The following is a 14,477-nucleotide window of genomic DNA, read 5'->3' as shown; positions in this document are numbered from 1 at the left end:
TAAAATGTAGCAATACAACTTGTAACAGGGCATGTGACATGTCTTACATCTGCAACTAAAAGTGTCAAACTAAAGACATATTTCTAAGGGTGCCTGGTTGGCTCAGTTGGTAGAGCAAGAGTTGTGAGTTCAAACCCCACATGGAGTACAGAGCTTACTTAAAATAAAATAAAGATGTAGTTTTAAATTCACTATGGTTATCCACATCATCAAATGTAAATGTTTAACTCTGTAAATTGAATAACAAACAGTGATTTGTTCACTTCTGAACTAACTGTTCAGGAATTTCCCTAATCCCTTTATTAAATGATTTCCATTTATAGCATCACTTGCCCCCACCACCCACCCACCAGCTGTTAGCAGATTAAAGGCCACAGTGTGTGGGTGTGTATGCCACACTAATCCTGGCGTTCCCACAAGCCCACATAGAATTACACTGGCTAAAAGCCCAGCTGTCTCCAGTGGACCTGAAGCTCCTAACTGGTCGAATTTTCAAAAAAGCCTGGCTGGCATTAATTTCTCTTAAAGAACTCTACTTTTTCTTATGTGCTTATCAATGTTTTTTCCTATATGTGTGCATAACCTCCTGGGCACTTTCAACTGCTTAAACAGAATCACTTAGGAACCAGTCAAGTTTTTACTGAAAGAAATTTTTGTAAAAACCTACTATCCTTGCTCCTCCTTAACATTTTATGTGATATATTAGATTAAAAGGAAATTCATCTTATTGGTTGCGGTAGGTTGAATAATAGTGCCCCCCAAAATGTCAACGTCCTAATCCTTGGAACCTATGACTGTGTTACATTACATGGCAAAAGGGACTTTACAGATGTAATTAAGGTTAAGGACCTTGAGAAGGGGAGATGATCCTGAAGCAGAGGTCTAATGCAATTACAAGGATCTTTATAAAAAGGAGGCAGGAAGTCTGTGGGGAAGAAGATGGGATGATGCTGGCTGTGAAGATGAAGCCCAGGAATGCAGGCAGCCTGTAGAAACTACAAAAGCCTAAGAAACATAGCGTGATGGACCCATTTTAGATCTCTGACCTTCAAAAGTGTGAGACAATAAATTTGCATTAGGCTACTAAACTTTGTGGTAATTACAGCAATGGTAGGAAACTAGTACATTGGTTTGTTATTAAAAGCACTTTTCCCCCTGTGTAATCACATGTATATTCCTGGTTTTTACCTATGAGTCTCTGGATCTAACCATTCTCAGATCCCAGAAGCAGATTTTGATTGCTCTGAAATTGGTGGACAAGTGCCATTTCCTTTATTAAGACTAAATTTTTTTTTTATTTTCTTAAACATTTATTTACTTTTGAGAGACAGAGAGAGACAGATCATGAGTAGGGGAGGGGCAGAGAGAGAGGGACATAGAATCAGAAGCAGGCTCCAGACTGAGCTGCCAGCTCAGAGCCCAACACGGGGCTCGAACCCATGAACTGTGAGATCATGACCTGAGCCGAAGTTGGACGCTCAACCGACTGAGCCACCCAGGCTCCCCAAGACTAAATATTATTAACTGGACTGACAAGGAAAGAAGAAATTAAGTCAGCAATGGGGTGGGGGGCAGTGATAACTGGACAAGATCCCAAGAATCTTAGTTCTGCCCTATGGCTTCTCCATCCATGTATGACCTGGGATGGCCTGTCACCTCACTAAGCCTCAGCTTCCTGATCCGTAAGAGAGGAATGAATATATCCCATGGGTCTCAACCCTCTTCTGGGTTGAAAGTGATTTTGAAAGTGATGAAAGTTCTAGACTTTCTACCCAGAAATAAAAAGCACAGATGCACATCCATATAAACTTTGATCTTCCAAATGTAAGTCTCTCCTTAGCTAAGGATCCATGGACCAAAGCCTAGATGCACTCTAAATTCATAATGTCTGGGACCATTAAAAAGGAACCATCAAATAGTATTTTTGGCTCCTAGAACTGCTCACGAGCACCATTCCCATGCCATGTCTTGTGTTTAATGCTAAAACAAAAAATAATCAGAACAAGCTCCATTTCTGTATTAGCCCAGAACCTCTCCATTGTTTCACCAAAGTCCTTCAATGTGAAGAAATCATGCAACCGATAGAATCTCATGCTAGAAAAGATCTTCAGGGTCAAATGACCCAATTCCCCTCTCTTGCCCAACTCCCCATGGACATCATCTCTGCCAGGTTCCTACCAGGAACTCCACAACCTTGGAAATAGCCTTTCTGTCTCCAGACAGCACTGGTAGCCCTGGACTCCCAGTAAGCAATAGAGGCTCAGTGTCAAAGACCTAAAATTTGCAGGTGACCCAGAAAAAGGTTCAACATACCTTTGAATAGTCCCCAAATTTTCTTAAAACAGAAACAAAAAATGCAAAATGGAAATTAATAACAATTGCAATAACAAAGTTATAAAAAATCTATTTAATTATAGTCTATGCAAAGACTATCTTTTGACATAGTATGAGGTGGAACCTCTAAAGGTAAAGGTGTCCAGGGCCTACCTAATTCTTAAATGTCTTGAGCTCTAACTAACACTTCCCCCACCACCCATTTTTACCAGAAGTAGGACTCAAACTTCTGCTCAAAGTGCTTGCTTCTCACCCTTCTGTCAATTAAAAAAATAAAGTTTAGAACCCTCTGTCTTGCAAATGACAGTTCATTATTTGTAGAGGGCTTTCAGGAGAAGGGGTTCTCCAATATTGTTGTGAAATATGCTCCAAATTCCTATCCTGGTCAAATCTGATTCCATTTTAGACCGGCCATGAATCTATGTGTTTGTGGGTTTTGTTTGAAGATGGTGATGGTGATGGTGATGATGGAATTTTATTCATAGTGTGATAAGTGGTACTCCATGGACCTCAGTCTGTAGGTTCACCGGGCTAGCCCACTGATTTTATAGTTTGGAAAATATGAAGGTTCTACTTCAGAGAACTAGAAGGGTCCTTCTAAGACCAAGCAGTGAAAAGATAAGGACTGGATCTTGCTGAAGGCCTGAGTCACTCTTAAGGCTAAAACAAGTTTTCTTCTCGTTCCCCTTGACATAAAAGGAATTAAATAAGCTAAAAAATGAAAGTGAACGAATGCAATGACAATAAGTAACTGGAATAAAAATAAACTAAAAAAAAAAAAGAAACTTAAAGCTTAAACATAATTTTAATATATATAAGAAAAATGAAGGGGTGCCTGGGTGGCTCAGTTAAGTGTCCAACTTCGGCTCAGGTCATGATCTTACAGCTTGTGAGTTCGAGCCCCATGTCGGGCTCTGTGCTGACAGCTAGCTCAGAGCCTGGAACCCGTTTTGGATTCTGTGTCTCCCTCTCTCTCTGCCCCTCCTCTGCTTGTGCTCTCTTCTCTCTCTCTCTCTCTCTCTCTCTCTCTCTCTCTCTCTCTCAAAAGCAAATAAAAACATTTTTAAAAAGAAAAATGAATAGTTTTTTAAATAAAAGACATGAAAAATTAAAGAAAGTCAAAAGTAACTGAGGACTAGAAAAGAGTTGAAATCAAAAGGGCTAATAAACCAAAATGATTCATAAGAATTCAAACAATTTAGAAGTTCTAAACATTAAAGAGTAACAAATGAGCTACACATAAAATTTTTAAATGAGGGCATCAATAGAAAATAGAAAATCACAGAAGAAAGATGTAATGATCAATAAACATATTTTTTAAAATCTTACACCTCCATAATAATAAAAAAATTCAAAACAAAATAATACTAAGATAGGTTTTTATAGGTGAAGTTGGAAAATACAAAAGTAAAAGTTTTCTGTGTTAGCCAGTGCCTGGATAAGGAGGCCAGTGTTATAACATTCATGGAAAAAAACTGGTATAGCCCTCTTTGGTGGGGTGATTTGGAAATCTATAGTAAAAGCCTTAAAACCATCTTTTCACTCCAAAATGTACACTTCTAGGAGTTTATCTTTAATAAATAATCAGAGATGTACAGGGAGATCTATTATGAAAAGTAGGAAATAACTTTGCCATCCAAAATATGGCACTTGCTAATCTGATATGTAACAGTCAAAAGTAATACTATGTAGTCATTAAAAATTCTCTAGAATTTTAAAATTCTAATAAAATTGGCTCAGTCAGTTAAGCATTTGACTGTTGACTTTGACTCAGGTCATGATCTCATGGTTTGTGGGCTTGAGCCCTACATCAGGCTCTGCACTAACAGCATGGAGCCTGTTTGGAATTCTCTCTCTCCCCCTGTCCCTGCCCCTCCCCTGCTCATGCACTTGGTCTCTCTCTTTCTCAAAAGAAATAAACTTAAAAAAGTAAATTATATATTGTTTAAAAATATATATACATGTGGTGAAGCTATTACTCAAAAGGCAAAGGAATAAATAATATAAAATTCAGGCTACTAGTTACTTTTGGGACAAGTTGGGGACAGTGTAGGGGAAGACAGAGAAGATACGATATAATGGCATACTCTAGTTAAGTCGGATGATGGTATCGTGGGTGTTCATTTCTTGTTATGCTTCACAACATACATAGGTACATATAGGTCATATGTATTGTTTGAATTTTCTCTTAAACACAGTGCTCAACTAAAAATAGAGTCTTTCCTCATGTTTGTGTTTGGAGGGCAGGAAGGGCAGGAAGCTTGGCTTGCAGTAACGTGGATTAGGACATGCCTCTTCTATAGCATGACTAGAATGTGCTTCTTCTGTGGGTAACTCTCAGGCCTACCTTCCCACTCAGGCTCCTCATGCACAGTGGCTGAGTCTCCCAGGAGGCCACAGTGGGAGGCCAAGATGGGCAGAGGTTTCCTTCGGTGCCTTTCCAGGCTACTCGGGTATACCCCAAGGGCAGTCCCCTCATGTTTTCAGTGACACACTTGGGAAAAATCACTTTTTAAAAGTATCTCTTTTAGATTTTTCTCTTCAGTCATTTTAAAGATCGTTTACCCCAATCATCCCAATTTTTATTATTGTAATAATAATATAACATTTTGTTAGCACTCTCTCTGCAATGTCCCTAATGCTGTTTTGTAATTATTACTTCAAATGAATGATGATTTATTTATAGCAAGAAAATCACGTAAACCTCAGTCATAAGGAAGTGGTAGGAGAGCACGCAGCCATGAAATACTATGTTCATGAAGAGAGTAGAGTAACCCAGAAATACTTGAAGTATTAAATGTAAGACATCATAGTTTCTGTAATAAGATCCCGGCTGTGTCCTAGGAATGAAACCTGCCTTTTAAAGTAAGTGGGAAGGAAACAGACAACAATGTTTAGAGTTAGTATCTTTGTGTGAAGATACATTTTTTTCTTCCTTAGTTTTACTTTTATAATGGAAGGAAAACCCACTCAACTCCAAACACTCTTAAAAGGGGTACTAAGTGGCTATGTTAGCTTTTAGGGAACTAGAGGCACCAATGGAGGTATTCTATATAAGGCAACGTGGCAACCCTGTGACGGCATCAAGATCAGTGTTCTGAGTTTCTGTTTTCTAGCTTTTTTGTCTTAATTCTGAACCCAGCTGACTCCTTTACTGCACTCTCCTCCAGCCGTGACACACCTACAAGTAAATTAATAAAGACAGACAGACCCTGTTGAAGGGGCATAACTGTTGCCTCCACCCACTCATACTCCCCAGACGGCAGCCAGCCATATGCTCCATTCACTGCCTTCTCCCTGCAGGCCCTGGGAGGCAGGAAGAAACAAAGATGTGAATGCTAATAAATGATCTCTGAAAAGCAGTGCCCATTCCCCGATGGTCTGTACAGTGAGCCAACCGCACGGCCTAGATTATCAGAGGCTATCTTGATTCAGATCACATCAATGTCAGGCAGGTCAGCCCAGCTTTAGGCACAGGGAACATGGTCATAATTTAATCACGAGGCAGGGTTTGGTAATTTTAATAAAGATTTAATACTAATTTAAAAGTCTGGTGGCCAAGTGTAGACACAGTTGTGGGAAAATGGGAATGTAAATTTAATAGAGCCACTTCGGAAGGCCTATTAAAAATGGAAACAGCACACTCTGGCACAGTTCCCCTTCTGGCCGTATGTCCTTGAGAATAATCACACACGTGTGCAAGTGGACATGGTCTAGGATTTTGTGTGCAGAAATGTTTGTGTTTGTGAAAAGCTAGAAACCACTGAATGTCTCTCAATAGGGAAGGGGATAAGTAAGTTTTCACGTATTTACTGGGTAGGATACCCACAGCAGTTGTAACTGGCCATCCACGCTGCTTATGGATCAACACGGATAGATCTACATGTCGGTTAAAGAAACAGATCTTTGAGGATTTAAAAGAATTATGTATAGACTTATAGTTTCCATAAGGGTAGGAATCAAAAACATGTTCAGTGAAAACAGCGAGTTCTAGAATGACATCTGAAGTATGATACTACTTCTATTTTAAAAAAAAAAGACAAACTACAGTGCTACATTTTCTATAAATACAGATATATGCATGTACTAGTACAAGAACATTTTAGAAGGAAGCACATGAAAATCATAACAAGTATTACCTCTGAGGAAAGACAGAAGAGATTAGGATTGGGGGTAGGAAGGGTAAGAAGGGATTTCAGCTTCCTGGTGATATTCTAATGCTCCAAATGTAAATGGATTTTAAGGTTTACAATTACTTTTTTAAAGTCTCAACAAGTACTCTATGCTGTAATATATTTATTATACTCAATCATGGAGCATTTTGTAAGAAAACGTTTCCTATGAGGTTCCCCTGGTGGCCCAGTCAATTAAGCATCTGACTTGGTTTGGGCTCTGGTAGTATCTCACAAGTTGTGTGTTCGAGGCCTGCGTTGGGCTCTGTGCTGGTGGTGTGGAGCTTGCTTAGGGATCCTCTTTCTGCCTCTCCCCTTCTCATTCTCTCTCTCTCTAAGGAAAGAAAGAAAAAGAAAGAAAGAAAGAAAGAAAGAAAGAAAGAAAGAAAGAAAGAAAGAAAGAAAGAAAGAAAGAAAGAAAAAGATTTCTACAGCACCACGCCCACCTCTCCAGTCTGCTCCAGCACACCCACTCAGCCAAGTTCAATGGTATTATGAGAAAGTGCCCTAGAGCCTAGGCTCACCTTTACAACCCTCCTAGGGACCAGAGTAAATCATATTAATGATGAATCTTTGCAGAGAAAGTTATTCCAGAAAAACAGCTGTCAGAGGTGCCATTCTGTTAAAAATGATCAAATGGATTCTATCCCTTTCCCTGATGATTTTGAGAGCAAAGTGGGGTTTTTTGTTTTGTTTTTTAAAAAATTTTTAATAGTTTATTTTCAAATTGGATTCCCTATAACACCCAGTGCTTCTCCCCACAAGTGCCCCCCACCATGACCACCATCCCCTTCCCTCCTTCCCTCTCCCCCTTCAGTCCATGGTTCATTTTCAGTATTCAATAGTCTCTCATGATTTGTGTCCCTCACTCTCCCCAACTCTCTTTCCCCCTTCCTCTCCCCATGGTCCTCTGTTAGGTTCCTCCTGTTAGACCTATGAGTGCAAACATATGGTATCTATCTCTCTCCACCTTACTTATTTCGCTTAGCATCACACCCTCGAGGTCCATCCCCTGAGAGCAGTGTTTTAGAGTTTGGCACCGACCAAACTCTGATGACTTTGAGAACAAAGTGTTTTAGAGTTTGGCACCGACCAAACCAATAGAGAAAAGAAAGCAACACCCCACACTGCATACCTGTCAAAAACCACTGCGGAGTAAGCCCGCTCAGCAAAGATGACGTCCGCAGCCCAGAACTCCTTAGTGGCCTTCAGACCCCTGCCTTTGCCCTCAGAAGTGAAGACCTCCACGTTCTCCATGCTCCCTATTGTCATTTCAGAGTCTTTCAGGCAGCTCGGCAGATATGTAACAGGGAGCCAAGTCCCCTGTCATTGCTATTTCAGCACCTTCAGCATCCCAAAGAGCAAGCCTATAAATGGACAAGCACCTCCCCTTCCCTACCCCCTCTCAGCCTCGGGGCCCTCACCTCCCCCTCTGCCACCTTCCTGGAGGTGGGAACAGACCAGGCAAGAGAACAGTGATCCAAGAAGGGTCATGTTCATCACCAGCAAAGCTGACAAAAACCAGAAATGACCACAGGCTGGTGCGCCTCTTGAATTGGGCCTGAAAACTTCTGCAAAGTTCCTATGCAAGAAGCAGCTCAGTCCTGGAGGGCGGTCGTGCTCCGCTTCAGCTGGAATAGGGAACACTTGGTCAGTGGGGTATTTTTAGCAGCCAGATGCCTCTGTCAATCCCAAGCAGACAGCTGAAATGGTCCGAGAGAAGAGGTGACGCTTGCTGCTCTGGGAACCTTCAGTTGTCAGGCTCATACTTTCTCAAGTGAGATGGGCCCCTTGCTTCCCCACCCCCGCAGGGTGACTGCTTGCAGAATACAGCAGATGCCGAACTGACCCCCTTCACACATACTGAACAGTACTATTTAGGCTCCAAGTGGCATCCCCCTTCTCCAGTATGGCCCGGGGCTCCCACAGCACCCCCACGCAGGGCTCGGAGTCTGGGAGCTCCGTGATGATGCAGAGCTGCTGGACGCAGGCTGTATTAGGAGACAGGCCTTGAAAATGAAAACCCTCATTTCTATCTTTTAATCAAATCTCCCTTAAACATGGTCTGCTGCCAGGAAAACACCAAAGTGTTCTGTCTTTCTTCGTTCCCAGGAATAAGGACATTGGAGGGAAAATTCTAAAATGTCCATTGACCTAAATGCCACTCTTGTTTTCTTTTTTTAAGTAAACTCTACACCCATAGGGCTTGAACTCACAACCCCTAGATCAAAAGTCACTTGTTTTACAGACTGAGCCTGTCAGGTGCCCCTAAATGCCACTCTTCTTAATGGCCAGACAGCTCTTACCAAAGTTGAAAAGACAAATACCACATGATTTCACTTACATGTGGATCTGAAAAATAAAACCAACGAAGCTGAAACAGACTCACAAATATAGAGAGCAAACTAGTGGCTGCCAGAGGAGAGAGGGGTTGGGGCACGGGCAAAAGGGGAGAGGGAGATACAGGTCCAGTATGGGATGAATGAGTCACAGGGACGAAAGATAAGGCATAGGGAATAGAGCCAATGGTACTGTAACAGTGTCATACGGTGACAGATGGACGTGACACTTGTGAGCACAGCATAACATACAGGTTGTCAAATCACTACGTAGTACGCCTGAAACTAATATAACACTGTATGCCAATGGTACTTCAAAGACACGAAAATAATTTTTTAAAATAATAAATTAAATAAGGCTGGATGCCCCAAAGAGTAAACCTCACATACGCCCAATGGTTTAAAAAAAAAAAATTAAAAAGAGCCCTTCAACCCAGGTTGACTTCAATTAACTACCTGGACCCCCAACGCCTGGCAATTCGGAGCTCCCCTCAGGAAGGGAGTAGATTGTTCTCTAGACACTATACCCCAGAACAGGTTCAGCCCAAACCAAGGTCAAGAAAGAAATCTAGCTGCCCCAAGACAGAACGAGAACGAGCATCAAGCCCCAGGCTTTAGGTGTATCTGTGAGTCTCAACCTCAACAAGTATTATATTAAAGTGTGGTCAATAGGGGGCACCTGGGTGGCTAAGTTGGTTAAGTGTCTGACTCTTGGTTTTGACCCAGGTCATTATCTCATGGTTTGTGAGTTCAAGCCCCACCTCGGGCTCCATGCTGAGCATGGAATCTGCTTGGTATTGATATTCTCTGTCTCTCTTTCTCTCTCAAAATAAATAAATAAGCATTAAAAAAAAACTTTAAAAATAAAAAATTAAGTGTGGTCAATAGAATAAAGCCTCCCCCCTCCAGACCTGGGAATATGTTACGTTACATGACAAAAAAAACTTTGCAAGTGTAGTTAAGGATCTTGAGAGAGGGCAATTAGCCTGGATTGTCCGGTAGGGCCCCATGGAACCACAAGAATCCTTACAGGAGGACGGCAGAGGGTCAGAATCAGAGAAGGAGATGGAACAATGGAAGCAAGAAGGTCAGAGTCAGGGAGACATTTGAAGATACTGTATGGGTGGCTTTGACGATGAGGGATGGGTCACGAGCCAAGAAATGCAGGCAGTCTCTAGAAACTGGAAAGGCAAGGGAACAGTTTCACCCCCTCAGACACCCAGAGGGAGAACAGCCATGACGACACCTCAATTTAAGCCCAGTGAACCCAACTTCTGGCTTTTGACCACCAAACTGTAAGAGAGCAAACTTGTTATTTTAAGCTACTAAGTAATTTGCTATGGCAAAAACAGGAAATGAATATATAAAATACAATAGTTTTGCATTCTAGTAAATATTTTGTAACATCTCTTTTGCTACTCTGAAATGAAATGTGATACATAATTTACCAGCTTTTATACCGAAAAATATAAATTACTAAATATTGCAGCTTGAATGTTTGTGTAACACACTCCCCTCTGCCCCCAACCCAAATTTCAAAATACGGAAGTCCTCCGGCTCTAAGATAATGGTATTAGTAGGTATGGCATTTAGGAGGTGCTTAAAAATCATGAAATGTGAAGCCCTGATGAATAAGAGGCTTCAGAGAGATCCGTAGGCCCTTTGTTATGTGAAGACTATGAAAGACCTAGAAGAGAATCTTCACCCAACCCTGCTGATGTCCTGATCTCTAACTTCCAGCTTCCAGAACTGTAAGACATGAATTTCTATTGTTTATAAGGTACCCACTCTGTCGTATTTTGTTATTGTAGCCCAAATGGACTAAAACATTTACCTAACCTAATAAGGGAGAAATTAAGTGAAAGTTAGCCTATAATAATATAATATATATTCATGCTCAATTAAATATGTCAGTGAGCTCACTTAGGCATATGTTCAGGCACAGCTACACTAGAAAACATGATAAAGTGGTCATATGTTTGTACCTTCAAGTAGAATCACTGTGAGACTGAGAGCTGGAAATGTAGATTGATTTTGGGGACATGACTATCACACAGGTCACTCTTGTCTGAGACACGATTTTCTGAAACAGTGAATGACTCTTAGTCAAGTTCTGAATGAAAGAAAGCACAATCTTTCAGTTAGCAAGAGGTTGCCTTCCTGGAAATTTTAGGATATACTAAAAATGACTCTAAAATGCCCCCTAAGTGGTGGAAACGGCCTTCATGAGAGCTTCTGGTCTTCATCATCAGGGAAACCCCATCTAGAGTTTTGGTAAGATTTCTTACTGCCCTGCCGGAGATGTTTAGCAGAAAAGATTCAGGAAGAACCTCAGATCTCTCTTCAACATCGTACATCAAGGTATGGAAGAAACACATTTATTCTATGCTTGCTGAGAGATCCAACCAGGGGCCAGAGTGGACATAACCATGTGACAGTGTGGCGTGGTGGCTAGGGTCACAGACTTGAGCTTCACAGACTTTCCGAGTCCTGTTTCTTTCTTTTTTTTTTTTTTTTTAAAGAAAGGCAGACTGCCATGTGCAGCGCCTCATTTGGATGGGTCTGGAGTCTTGGAAGCTTGACTACCCTATGTTCTCCTACAAATGGACCTTGAGAGCTTGTTTGGAGCTTCTAGCAGGGGAGCGCAGCTACTCGTATACCCTTGACCGAAGAACGGTCCTCCTCTATCGGGGATGATCGTCCTCTTCGACGGAGCGCGCAGCTTCGGGAGGGACGTACGTAGAGCGGTGAGGGAGGAAGGGGACACCCGCCTAGCCAGCCAGATCAGCCGAATCAACCCTGGCGATCAATGGGGTGACAGATGTTGCAGCCAGATCGCCCTCACATCCCCGAGTCCTGTCTCTGTCAAGCCCTTTTCTGCTCCAGGAAGATGAAGACTTTTTCCATTGTTAATTTTAATAGCCATCCAGTCTCTTTCTTTTGTGTGGCTGGATAAAGAAGGGTGGTGAGAGAGAGAGAAAAATGGGACAGCTCAAGCCAGGGGACTCCTAGTCTCTAGAAGACAGATCTAAGCTGGGAGATTTCAGACCAGAGGATGACAGGAATAATCACAATGGTTCTATGCACCTCCATTTTGGCTGAATTTCCCTGGCACCTCAGGCCGCACACATATGCCGAGACTGTCACTATGGCTACCAAGTACTCCCATACCCTAAGAAAGGTGTGAGGAAATTATTGCAGAAGATGCTGGGCCAGGGTAATGTTGGGCTCCCAGTCGTGCACCTTAAGGGTAGAAAAAAGTGACATGAAGAGGCCACGAATGGGGGCTATTTTTTTATTTTAAGTATTAGCACTTGGGCTTCTCTTAATATAAGCTCCACTCATTAACCTGCATCTCAGGTGGCATCTGTTCCCAGATTCCAAGTTGCAGCCCCCAAATCTTTAGCCATAGCCTGTATTCACAGTATGGTCCTCCTGAGCCTTTGAGCAAATAATCTCAGAGGACTTGAGAGTGATTGCGTTCCCTTCAGTTTGATATGCTGCAATAGAGGAAATATGTACAAATAAGTGTGAAAGTGGAGACATAAATGAAACCCAGAAGAATGGTTTTTGAAACCCTGGGACAGTTTGTATGCCTGCATTAACAAAGCAGTGGCTTATCTTCGGTGAAAAAATTCCAATCATCCCTTCTATTGGAAAGACTCCCGGGCTGGGCCACACACTTACAAGGGACTGCCATCTAGTGGTAGATCAAGAGAACTGCAAGATTTTTTGAGTAAACGAACAGTCCTTATCACTGGATTGCATCTCCTTTGTACCTCGAAATAAGGTTCATTTCCACCTGGGGTCAACAAGTTTTTTTTGAAGCCATGAACTAAGCATGGTTTGTACCCTCTTTAATAGTTAAGGGGGGAAAGTCAAAAGAATATGTTGTGACACATGAAAATTACATGAAAGTTGAGTTTCAGTGACCATGAATAAATTTTACTAAAAATCACCCATTTTAGGGGCATCTGGCTGGCTCAGTTGGTGGACCATGGGACTTTTGATCTCGGGTTAGTGAGTTCTAGCTCCACATTGAGCATGGGGCCTACTTAAGAAAAAAAACCCAAACAGTCATACTATTCTGTTGGTATTTATAGGAATCGGTAAAGGTTTAATTTTCTACGGCTGCTTTCACACTGTAACAGCAGAGCTGAATACTTGCAACAAAGACCATATGGCCCACAAAGCTGAAAATATTTACTATCTGGCCTTTTACAGACAATGTTTGCAAATGTCTGCTTTAAACTAGTAACGGCTTAAAGCCTGGCAATGTTAAATAAGCGAGGGGCTGCTCACTACCTTCAGGTGAATTCACTGGCTGATTCAGTCATTCATTTTATAATCCCTAGGGGTGACAGATTCAAAGAAAAAGTTCTTGCATACATGTAGCTCTCACATTCCAGCATGAGACAGGGGCAGGTCTCCTCTTTAATAGTCCATTATATCCTGTAGAACCACATCATTGCCAAAACTTCAGACTCTCTTGGGGCAGTTTTGTGGCTCAGTTGGTTGAGCATCTGACTCTTGATTTTGGCTCAGGTCATGATCACAGGGTCATGAGATCCAGCCTCACATCAGGCTCCATACTAAGTGTGCAGCCTGCTTAAGATTCTCTCTCTCCCTCTACCCGTCTCCCTCTGCCCCTCTTCCCAACTCTCTCCCTCCCTCTCTCTAAAATTAAAAAAAATTAAAAAGCCTCCAGAAAAAAACCTTCAAATTTTCTGGCCTCTGTGTTCCTAATAACATAGCTTCCTTCCAACTCTTTTCTTTTGGCTTCAAGAAATCCTTGGCTGCAAATTGCTTTCTTCCCAAGAATTCCTAAGTCCACCCATTCCACGTGCACTTATCAGCACATTTATCAGCACTGTGCTCAGTGGCCAGATACAAAGATGAATAAAATGCAGACCCTGTCTTTAAGACACTGACCATTGGGGCGCCTGGGTGACTCAGTGGGTTAAGCATCTGACTTCGGCTCAGGTCATGATCTCATGGTTTGTGCGTTCAAGCCCTGCATCAGGCTCTGTGCTGACAGCTCAGACTCTGGAGCCTGTTTCAGATTCTGTGTCTCCCTTTCTCTCTGCCCCTCCCCTGCTCATGCTCTGTCTCTGTCTGTCTCTGTCTCTGTCAAAACAAAAACAAAAACAACAAAAAACTTTTAAGACACTGACCATTTAGAAAAGATTATGGAAGAGCATGTAAAGATGGTGAGAGAGATATAGGAAGGGAGGGGAAAGGCTATCCAGGGCAGCCAGAGGAGTCAGGGAAGGCTTCAGAGAAGTAGCTGACAAAGATAAGAAGGGAGGGAGAGAACCAGAACTGGAGAAGACCATTTCAGCCCCAAGGACACTGCCACACAAGCAGAGATGTGGAGGTAAAGACAACTACAAGGGGTTGGGTACTGTAGCAACAGAAGAACACATATTATACTTCTGTTCACCATTCTAGCACCAGACCACTGCCCCTGTGACCCACTGTTTCATATACATTTGCAAGTTTTCTAACAATAAATGTTTAAATGTCTGAAAGTGTGTTTAACATTACCTCGTATGTTTTTCCACAATACCTTTCGAAGTGGGTATTATCAAACCCTCTATTAAAAAAGCAGCAGCATCTCATAAGTATAAAC

The 14,477-nt window shown here is 41.9% G+C and overlaps 1 protein-coding gene across 1 annotated transcript in view; it reads right to left on the bottom strand.

Annotated features, from left to right (window-relative positions):
* SMYD1 (SET and MYND domain containing 1) overlaps nucleotides 1-7,824 on the bottom strand; it is a 42,098-nt gene extending 34,274 nt beyond the window's left edge. Inside the window, exon 1 of the mRNA XM_029938531.1 lies at nucleotides 7,642-7,824. Coding sequence (XP_029794391.1) covers nucleotides 7,642-7,778 — 137 coding nt within the window. The 5' untranslated portion in view covers nucleotides 7,779-7,824. The remainder of the gene's footprint in view (nucleotides 1-7,641) is intronic.
* Between the last annotated feature and the right edge of the window lie 6,653 nt (nucleotides 7,825-14,477).

The sequence above is a fragment of the Suricata suricatta genome, chromosome 4 (assembly GCF_006229205.1).
Source record: "Suricata suricatta isolate VVHF042 chromosome 4, meerkat_22Aug2017_6uvM2_HiC, whole genome shotgun sequence".
NCBI classification, from domain to species: domain Eukaryota; kingdom Metazoa; phylum Chordata; class Mammalia; order Carnivora; family Herpestidae; genus Suricata; species Suricata suricatta.
Note: the sequence above shows the minus strand (reverse complement) of the source record. Positions and strands in the feature narration are given on the sequence as shown.